This window comes from Macrobrachium nipponense, chromosome 30 (genome assembly GCF_015104395.2).
Source record: "Macrobrachium nipponense isolate FS-2020 chromosome 30, ASM1510439v2, whole genome shotgun sequence".
Classification (NCBI taxonomy): Eukaryota; Metazoa; Arthropoda; class Malacostraca; order Decapoda; family Palaemonidae; genus Macrobrachium; species Macrobrachium nipponense.
The window spans coordinates 55,764,946-55,774,945 of record NC_087218.1 but is presented as its reverse complement, the minus strand read 5'-3'; the positions used below and the strand labels follow the sequence as shown (position 1 = coordinate 55,774,945).

The window sequence follows — 10,000 nt, the reverse complement described above, 5'->3', positions numbered from 1 at the left end:
GTATCAGAAAGAGCAAGCAGAGGTAGATTAATAGTGCCCAAAACTATACCAGGAAAAATAAGGAAAGCACACAGGACATTAGTCCACTACGCACCAGCATCGATAATGCAGCTTCTATTCAATGCGTTGCCAACTCATCTAAGAAATATATCAGGAGTGAGAGTAGATGTGTTTAAGAATAAGCTCGAGAACTATCTAAGCTGCATCCCAGACCATCCAAGATTGGAAGATGCAAAATATACCGGAAGATGTACTAGCAACTCTATGGTAGACATTAGAGGTGCATCACACTGAGAAACCTGGGGCAACCCGAACAAGATGTAAGGTCTGTAAGGTAAGGCACCAGGCCTGCTTGACAGACCTTGTGGCCCGCACGCCTGCCTGCACCGGGCCTGCTTAGCAGATCTTAAGGCCCACCCGCCTGCCCACACCAGGCCTGCTTGGCAGACCTTGTGGCCTGCCCGCCTGCTCCTGCTTGGCAGACCTTGTGGCCTGCCCGCCTGCTCCTGCTTGGCAGACCTTGTGGCCTGCCCGCCTGCCTGAACCGGGCCTACTTGGCTGACCTTGTGGCCCACCCGCCTGCCCGCACCAGGCCAGCTTGGCTGACCTTGTGGCCCGCCTGCCTGCCTGCACCGGGCCTGCTTGGCAGACCTTGTGGCCCGCCCGCCTGCCTGCACCGGGCCTGCTTGGCAGACCTTGTGGCCTGCCCGCCTGCTCCTGCTTGGCAGACCTTGTGGCCTGCCCGCCGCCCGCATCGGCCTGCTTGGCAGACCTTGTGGACCTGCCCCCCTGCTCCTGCTTGGCAGACCTTGTGGCCGCACGCCTGCCTGCACCGTGGGCCCTGCTTGGCAGACCTTGTGGCCTGCCCGCCTGCTCCTGCTTGGCAGACCTTGTGGCCCGCCCGCCTGCCCGCACCGGGCCTGCTTGGCTGACCTTGTAGCCTGCCCGCCTGCTCCTGCTTGGCGGACCTTGTGGCCTGCCCGCCTGCCTGAACCGGGCCTACTTGGCTAACCTTGTGGCCCGCACGCCTGCCCGCACCGGGCCTGCTTGGCTGTCCTTGTGGCCCGCCCGCCTGCCTGCACCGGGCCTGCTTGGCAGACCTTGTGGCCTGCCCGCCTGCCTGAACCGAGCCTACTTGGCTGATCTTGTGGCCCGCCCGCCTGCCCGCACCAGACCAGAATGGCTGACCTTGTGGCCCGCCGGCCTGCCTGCACCGGGCCTGCTTGGCAGACCTTGTTGCCCGCCCGCCTGCCTGCACCGGGCCTGCTTGGCATACCTTGTGGCCTGCCCGCCTGCTCCTGCTTGGCAGACCTTGTGGCCTGCCCGCCTGCCCGCACTGGGCCTGCTTGGCAGACCTTGTGGCCTGCCCGCCTGCTCCTGCTTGGCAGACCTTGTGGCCCGCCCGCCTGCCTGCACCGGGCCTGCTTGGCAGACCTTGTGGCCTGCCCGCCTGCTCCTGCTTGGCAGACCTTGTGGCCCGCCCACCTGCCGGCAGCGGGCCTAATTGGCAGACCTTGTGGCCCACCCGCCTGCCTGAACCGGGCCTGCTTGGCAGACCTTGTGGCCCGCCCGCCTGCCTGCACCGGGCCTACTTGGCAGACCTTGTGGCCTGCCCGCCTGCTCCTGCTTGGCAGACCTTGTGGCCTGCCCACCTACCCACACCGGGCCTGCTTGGCAGACCTTGTGGCCTGCCCGCCTGTTCCTGCTTGGCAGACCTTGTGGCCCCCACGCCTGCTCCTGCTTGGCAGACCTTGTGGCCCGCCCGCCTGCCCGCACCGGGCCTGCTTGGAAGACCTTGTAGCCTGCCCGCCTGCTCCTGCTTGGCAGACCTTGTGGCCTGCCCGCCTGCCTGAACCGGGCCTACTTGGCTGACCTTGTGGCCCGCCCGCCGGCTGCACCGGCCTGCTGGCAGACCTTGTGGCCTGGCCCGCCTGCTCCTGCTTGGCAGAGCTTCTGGCCTGCCCGCCTGGCCTGCTTGACCTGCCCGGGCCTGCTTGCAGACCTTGTGGCCCGCCGCCTGCTTGCACCCTGGCCTGCCTTGGCAGACCTTTGTGGGCCCGCCCGCCTGCCTACACCCGGCCTGCTTGCAGACCTTGTGGCCCGCCCTCCGCCTGCCTGCAAAGGGGCCTGCTTGGCAGACCTTGGTGGCCCGCCCGCCTGCCCGCCTAACCCACTCCGCCTACCCGCCATACCCGCCTGCCGCACCCGCCCCAGGTCTGCTTGGCAGACCTTGTGGCTCCCTGCCCGCCTACCTTGGCAAACGGGCCTGCCTTTGGCAGACCTTGTGGCCCTCCCACCCACCTGCTGCCTGCCCGGATTGCCCCGCCCTGCCCACCCAATCTGATCCAGGCCTGCTTGGCAGACGCCTTGTGGTCCCCAAACCGCCTGCCGGCAAGCCAGGGCATGCTTGGCAAGACGCCTTGTTGGCCAACCTGACCGCCTGCCCACAGCCAGGTGCCTGGCTTGGCAGACCTTTGTGGCCCACCGCCCGTCCTGCAACGACCCAGGCCTGCCCTAGGCAGACCATTGTGGCCACCAGCCGCCTGCCCACACCAGGCCTTGCTTGGCAGACCTTGTGGCACCCGCCCGCACCTGCCTTGCACCCTTGGCAGACCTTGTGGACCCGCACCGAGCCTGCCTGCACCGGGCCTGCTTGGCGAGACCGTTGTGGCCGGGCCCGCTGCCTGCCCACACCAGGCCTACTTGGCAGACCTTGTGGCAAGCCCGCCCGCCTGCCCGCACCGGGTCCTGCTTGGCAGACCTTGTAGCCTGCCCACCTGCTCCTGCTTGGCCGCCTTGTGGCCTGCCCCCTGCCGAAAAACCACACGGGCCTACTTGGCTGACCTTGTGTCCGCCCCGCCACTGCCCGCACCAGGCTAGCTTGGCTGACCTTGTGGCCCGCCCGCCGTGCCTGCACGGCCTGCTTGGCAGACCTTGTGGCCCGCCCCCGCCTGCCTGCACCGGGCCTGCCTGCTTGGCAGACCTTGTGGCCTGCCCGAGGCCTGCCCGCACCAGGCCTGCCTGGGCTTGGCAGACCTTATGCCCGGCCACCCGCCACCTGCCTGCAAAGGGCCTGCTTGGCAGACTTGTGGCCCGCCCGCCTGCCTGCACCGGGCCTGCTTGGCAGACCTTGTGGCCCGCCCGCCTGCCCTGCACCGGGCCTGCTTGGCAGACCTTGTGCCCTGGCCCGCCGCCTGCCTGCACCGGGCCTGCTTGGCAGACCTTGTGGCCCGCCCGCCTGCCTGCACCGGGCCTGCTTGGCAGACCTTGTGGCCCGCCCGCCTGCCCGCACCAGGCCTGCTTGGCAGACCTTGTGGCCCGCCCGCCTGCCTGCAAAGGGCCTCCTGGGCAGAACCTTGGTGGGTCCCACGCCCCTGGGCAGCACCTTGCCCTGCTTGGCAGACCTTTGTGGCCCCCCCTGCCTGCACCGGGCCGCTGCTTGGCGGAAACCTTGTGGACCGCCGCCTGCCTGCAAAGGGCCTCCTTGGCAGACCTTGTGGTCCACACCGCCCCCCCCCCTGCCTGCAACCTGGCCCTGCTTTGGCAGACCTTGTGGCCTTGCCCGCCTGGCCCTGCACCCGGGGCCCCTGCCTTGACAGGAAACCTTGTGGCCCGCCCCGCCTGCCCTGGCAAAGGGCCTGCCTTGGCAAGACCTTTGTTGGCCACGCGCCGCCTGCCTGCAAAGGGCCTGCCTTGGCAGATCCTTTGGCCCGCCCCGCCTGCCTGCACCGGGCCTGCTTGGCAGGACCTTGTGGCCGGCCCGCCTGCCTGCCCTGCAACCCGGCCCATACTTTGGCAGATCCTTGTGGCCCCGCCCAGCCTGCCTGCCAAAGGGCCTGCCTGGCAAGAACCTTGTGGACCGCCCGCCTGCCTTGCACCGGGCCTGCTTGGCAGATTATTGTGGCCCGCCCGACCTGCCTGCAAAGGGCCTGCTTGGCAGACCTGGTGGCCCACCGCCCGCCTGCCTGCACCAGGCCTTGCTTGGCAGACCTTGTTGGCCCGCCCCCCTGCCTGCACAGGGCCTGCTTGGCAGACCTTGTGGCCCGCCCGCCTGCCTGCACCGGGCCTGCTTGGCAGACCTTGTGGCCCGCCCGCCTGCCTGCACCGGGCCTGCTTGGCAGACCTTGTGGCCCGCACACCTGCCTGCACCGGGCCTGCTTGGCAGACCTTGTTGCCCGCACGCCTGCCTACAAAGGTCCTGCTTGGCAGACCTTATGGCCCGCACACCTGCCTGCAAAGGGCCTGCTTGGCAGACCTTGTTGCCCGCACTGCCTGCCTACAAAAGGGCCTGCTTGGCAGACCTTGTGGCCCACCCGCACGCCTGCCACCAAAGGGCCTGCTTGGCAAGAACCTTGTGGCCCACCCCGCCTGCCCTGTCACCGGGCCTGCTTGGCAGTACCTTGTTGGCCCGTCCCGAGCCCCCTGCCTGCAAACCGGGCCTACTTGGGCAGACCATTGTGGCCCTGCCGCACCTGCGCCTGCAAACGGGCCTGCTTGGTCCAGACCATTGCTGGCCCGCCCGCCGCCTTGCCATGCCCACCAGGGCCTGCTTGGTCAGTTACCATTGGGTGGACCCGCTCCCGCCTGCCTGCACCAAAGGGCCCTGCTTGGGCAGACCTTGTGGGCCGACCGGCCCCCTTGCCTGTCAACGGGCCTGCCTTGGGCAGACCTTTGTTGGCCCGCCCGCCTGCCTGCACCGGGCCTGCTTTGGCAGAACCTTGGGTTGGCCCGCACCCGCCCTTGCCTGCACCTGCCCACCGGGCCTGGCTGGGCACCGGACCCTTGCTTGGCCCAGAGCCCATTCCTGGGCCCGCCCGCCTACCTGCCCCAAAGGGCCCCCTGCTGGGCCCAAGGACCTGTTCTTCCGGCACGACCTTGCCTGGCACCGGGATGCTTGGCAGACCTTGTGGCCGTTCCCGGCCTAGTCCTGCAAACCGGGCCTGTCTTGGGCAGATCCTTGTGGTCCCGCCCGCTCCTGCCTGCCAGCCGGGCGCCTGCTTGGCAGAAAACTTGTGGTCCCTGCCCTGCCTGTCCTGGCACCAGGCCTGCTTAGCTTGGACAGACTTGTGGCCCGCCCGCCTACCTGCCCAAAGGGCCTGCCGTTTGGCGACCTTGTGGCCCGCCCGCCTTGGGCCAGCACCGGGCCCGCTTGGCCAGACCCTTGCCTGGCCTGCCCCGCCACCAGCCTGGGCTTGAGCAGGACCTTGTTGCCCGCCCTGCCTACCTGCACCTGGGGCCCTCCTGCTTGGCAGAACCTTATTTGGCCCGTCGCCCGCCTGCCTCACCAGGCCCTGGCCTGGTTCAGACCTTTTGGCCGCCCGCCCGGGCCTGCTGGGCAGACCTGCTTGGGCAGACCTTGTGGGCCCCGCCCGCCTGCCTCACCCGGCCCATCCCTTGCCGACCTTGTTGGGCCCGCCCCGCTGCCTTTGCACCGCCTGCTTGGCAAAGAGATTTTGGCTTGCCGCCTGCCGGGCCCAAAGCTCTGCAGACCTTGTGGCCCGCCAGCCCTTGACTGGCACCAGGGCCTGGCTTGGCAGACCTTATGGCCCGCCCGGGCCTGCCTGCAGTGCCTGGGCTTGTGGCAGACCTTGTGGTCCCGCCTGCCTGCAAAAGGGCCTGCTTGGCAGACCTTGTTGGCCCGCCCCGCCTGGCCTGCAAAGGGCCTGCTTGGCAGACCTTGTGGCCCGGCCCGCCTGCCAGTGCAAACGGCCAAACCTGCTTGGCGGACCTTGTGGGCCCGCCCGCCTGCCTGCAAGGGCCTGCTTGGCAGATCTTGTGCGCCTTGTGGAACCCACCCGCCTGCTGCACCGGGCCTCCTTGCGACCTTTGGGTGGCCCGGCCCGCCCGCCTGCACGGCCTGCCCCTGGGCAGACCTTGTGGCCCGCCCGCCTGCCGCAACCAGGCCCTCTGGGCAGACCCTTGTTGGCCCGCCCGCCTGCCCCGCACCGGCCTGCTTGGCAGACCTTCCCTGGCCCGCCCGCCTGCCTGCACCGGGCCTGCTGGCAGACCTTATTGGGCCCGCCCGCCTGCCCCGCAAAAGGCCCCTGCTGCAGACCTTGGTGGCCCCCCGCCTGCCCGCAAAGGCCCCTGTTGCAACCTTGTGGCCCGCCCGCCTGCCCCACCAGGCCCCGCTGGGCAGACCTTGTGGCCGGCCCGCCCTGCCTGCACCGGCCTGCCTTCGCACCTTGTGGCCCGCCCGCCTGGCCCCCTGGGCCAGGCCTGCTGGGCAGAGCTGTGGCCGGCCCGCCCCCCTGCCCGCACCAGGCCTGCCTGGGCAGACCTTGTGGCCCGCCCGCCCTGCGCACCAGGGCCCGCTGGCAGACCTTGTGGCCCGCCCGCCTGCCCGCACCAGCCCCTGGGCAGACCTGCCCGCCCGCCTGCGCACCAGGCCCGCTGGGCAACCAGGGCCCGCCCGCCTGGCCGCACCAGGGCCTCTGGCAACCCTGCCCCGCCCGCCTGCACAGGCCGCCCTTGGCAGACCTTGTTGCCCGGCACCGCCTGCCCGGGCAGACCTTTGGGAGGCTTTTCGGCCCCCCGCCTGCCCACGGCACCAGCCCGCTGGGGCACCTTTTGGCCCGCCCGCCTGCCCGCACCAGGCCCCACCTGGGCGACCTTGGTGGCCCGCCCGCCGCCTGCAGGCCAGGCTGGGTCAGACCTTGTGGCCCACCCCGCCCTGCCTGCACCAGGCCCGCTGGGTTTAGGACCTTGTGGCCGCCCGCCTGCCCGCACCAGGCCCCCCTGGGCAGACCTTGTGGCCCTGCCCGCCTGCCGCACCAGCCCGCTGGGCAGACCTTGTGGCCCCCCACCCGCCTGCCCGCAACCCAGGGCCCCGCCTGGGCAGACCTTGTGGCCCGCCCGCCTGCCCCGGCACCCCAGGGCCCGCTGGGCAACCTTGTGGCCCGCCCGCCTGCCCGCACCAGTCCCGCTGGGCAGACCCTGGCCCGCCCGCTGCCCCCGCACCGGCCTGCTTGGGGAGACTTGTGGCGCACCAGGCTGCTGGGCAGACCCTGTTGCCCCGCCCGCCTGCCCGCACTAGGCCCGCTGGGCAGACTTGTGGCCCGCCGCCCTGGCCCCGCACCAGGCCACGCTGGCAGACCTTGTGCCCGCCCGCCTGCCCCGCACCAGGGCCCGCTGGGCAGACCGGTTTTGGCCCCGCCCGCCTGCCCGCACCAGGCCCGCTGGGCAACCTTGTGGCCCGCCCGCCTGCCTGCACAGGCCCGCTGGTCAGACCTTGTGGCCCGCCCGCACTGCCTGCCAGGCCTGCTGGGCAGACCTTGTGGCCACCCGCCTGCGTGCACCAGCCTGCTGGCAGACCTTGTGGCCTGCCCGCCTGCCTGCAACCAGGCCTTGCTGGGCAGACCCTGGTGGCCCGCCCACCTGCCTGCACCAGGCCTGCTGGGCAGACCTTGCGGCCCGCCCGCCGGCCTGCACCAGGCCTGCTGGGCAGACCTTGCGGCCCGCTCGCTGCCCGTACCGGGCTTGCTCGGCGGGTCTTGCCCGCCGTCCTTCCAAACAGAAACCCTGTCGTTAGACTTAGAACTAGAGTATGCCACTGAATCCTTCAATTTCCTGGGCTTCTTCTCAATTCCTCTGTGCCTTTTTTTGCACTCCACTATTCTTCTCTGAATCCTTTGCTCCTTCTCCTGGCACTCCACCAAATCTTCCCTGAATCTATGAAATTCTCCTTCTCCTGGCACTCACCAATCTTCTGAATCCTATGCTCCTTCTCCTGGCACTGCCCCAATCTTCCCTGAATCCTATGCTCCTTCTCCTGGCACTCCACCAATCTTCCCTGAATCCTATGCTCCTTCTCCTGGCACTGCACCAATCTTCCCTGAATCCTATGCTCCTTCTCCTGGCACTCCACCTATCCTCTCATTTTCCTCAACGTTTCTATAATCCCTCCATTTTCCTTCCTCTTTCAGGAATCAATAAAACTCTTAAGAAAACATTTTTACATATTTATTTCCCTCCACCTTTCTTTTCCTTCAACTTTTAACAAAGCAAACTTATTACAAATAAACATCAAACTATCCACACAGTACAGTTAAAAACTTTCATGAAATAGTAACCTTTAGTTTTCGAAAAGCTAAAATAAACTATTGCAGATGACTCCTAAGATCCATTTATGGTCACAAACTAAAATCAATTTTAAAAGATGGATTTATGAAAGAAGTCCTTTAAACTAGAGTTAAACTCGTATTATTATGTATATAACAAATATTACTGTAAAGAATTATTTTGTAAATGAAAATTGCCATTTTTGTAAATAAACTTTATTTATTTAGATTAACTAAATATTCCATACAATATACATTCTCTAATTTTTCAAATCTGATCCCTCTTCGTGAGTCCAGCTTAGACTGGATCGTGCCATTCCTTGAAGATGGATAGCTGCTCCTGCACTTCTCCAGGCATCTGTAATTCCCCTGCAGGTTCTTGAGCTTGCAAACCAATTTCTCCTTCGCTCCTCGCATCTGTCGAACTTCACCTTCCAGCTGGTCCTTCAGTTCGGCCTGTACACCACCAGTCGACGATTTCCTTCCTCAAAAAAGGCATTTCAGCTCGTTCCTTTGAGTTACGCAGCCTGATCTTCACGCTGGAGTCCACCCTTCCCTTTCTTCGTCATGCTTTCCACTTCATTCTGCAGGCGCCTGGAAAAACTCACATCGACGTCTTTCCTGCCGGATTCGCGCTTTTCGGTCGCGTCGTTTTTCCTGGATGAGCCTCGCCATCCGCGCCGCTTCTGCTGTCTTTAGTTGCAGGTCGTTCTCCTTCTGTCGTAGGAGTTTCTCTTGCCTCTCAACCTGGCTGTTTACCTCTGCCAACTACACAGTCACATAGGGCATCGTTTCTCTGCCATAAATTCCTTTGTCTTGTCCATCAGCTGCTGATTTTCTTCTGTCTTGAGGATCTTGTCTTCGAGCTGCTGTTTTTCCCTCTTCTCTTGATCGTTCTCCTTCAGAAACAACGTCTCAACTTCGAGTGGTCGGTCCTCTGTTGCAGCTGACGAATTATCCTGTCCAAGTTCACCTGCTACTCTCTCTGGGACTGGATGGTGTCTCGCAAGGCTGCAATTCTCTCGTTCAGTTCCTTTTCCTTGGACTGTTCACCGTCATCATCAGTCGTCAGGAGGAACCTCACCAGTGAATAGGCATTCACTGTAAATACGATGATTATTCCTGGGTTAAGACTTCTCTCCGTATTTCGAACAACATCTGGACAACAACGTCCCAACAACACCTGGAAGCCATCTCTGAAGTGTGTTACCCAGTTCATATACTCTCCTCTCTCTCTCTCTCGATTTTTCGTTGGTTTCCTATATTCCACGAGAGATATTTCGATTTATCAAAACATAGCAGGAAATATTCTGAAAATATTTTAACTATGCCTTGTCTCTTGGTGTTTATAAATGGCTGAAAACTCTCTCCGGGATTTTTTGCAGTACGTATCTTTTTTGTCTGATCTCTTACTTACTTATATCAGTCATTATTACAAAAATAAAAGCATTTGTTGATATAAATAATTTAATTTACAGAAATGACTAGATTGAATAATGTGTACTACTAATTTTACTTCAACATAAATGTCATAGAGGACAAGATATTGTCATGGAAAATTAACAGAGTACACTCCAATATAGCGAGGTGGGCATGGTGATACAAAGCTAGCTCTCTCTCTCTTTCTCTCTCTCTCTCCACCCTTTGCAATGGCGGCATGCAGCTAGCTACCCACGGCTCTCTCTCTCTCTCTCTCTCTCTCTCTCTCTCTCTCTCTCTCTCTCTCTCTCTCTCTCTTGAGTAATAAAACGAATATGCTTCAAGACCACGTTAATTTCTTATTCGGGAGTTACATGTTAACCATCAAATACAGTGGTTAATCTCCCGCCTTCTCCACATCCAAGGACCAGTTACTATAATATAATTAACCTCACATCAATTCACGCTCTGTGGACTTGAAGCTTTCAGATTTAATTCAACATTTCGTTTTTATACCGACT

At 63.0% G+C, this 10,000-nt stretch overlaps 1 protein-coding gene and 1 long non-coding RNA gene across 2 annotated transcripts; one reads left to right on the top strand and one right to left on the bottom strand.

Annotated features, from left to right (window-relative positions):
* Positions 1-1,179: 1,179 nt before the first annotated feature.
* Positions 1,180-7,626, top strand: LOC135202164 (proline-rich protein 36-like). Its single transcript, XM_064231419.1, has 6 exons — positions 1,180-1,270; positions 1,433-1,797; positions 2,001-2,556; positions 2,613-4,073; positions 4,166-5,101; positions 5,201-7,626. The coding sequence occupies exons 1-6, from the start codon at positions 1,180-1,182 to the stop codon at positions 7,624-7,626; spliced, it is 5,835 nt and encodes a 1,944-aa protein (XP_064087489.1).
* A 324-nt stretch (positions 7,627-7,950) lies between these two features.
* Positions 7,951-9,442, bottom strand: LOC135202548 (uncharacterized). Its single transcript, XR_010311756.1, has 2 exons — positions 8,686-9,442; positions 7,951-8,654 (listed from the first exon to the last, which is right to left on the bottom strand). It is a non-coding gene; the product is annotated as an uncharacterized LOC135202548 (long non-coding RNA).
* Between the last annotated feature and the right edge of the window lie 558 nt (positions 9,443-10,000).

Excerpts from the sequence above, each read along its gene's own strand:
- LOC135202164 (XM_064231419.1), top strand. The coding sequence starts at position 1,180 with ATGGCTGACCTTGTGGCCCGCCGGCCTGCCTGCACCGGGCCTGCTTGG. Across the intron at positions 1,271-1,432 it reads GCCTGCACCGGGCCTGCTTG|ACCTTGTGGCCTGCCCGCCT; the intron begins GCATACCTTGTG and ends CCTGCTTGGCAG. Across the intron at positions 1,798-2,000 it reads GGGCCTGCTTGGAAGACCTT|ACCTTGTGGCCCGCCGCCTG; the intron begins GTAGCCTGCCCG and ends GCCTGCTTGCAG.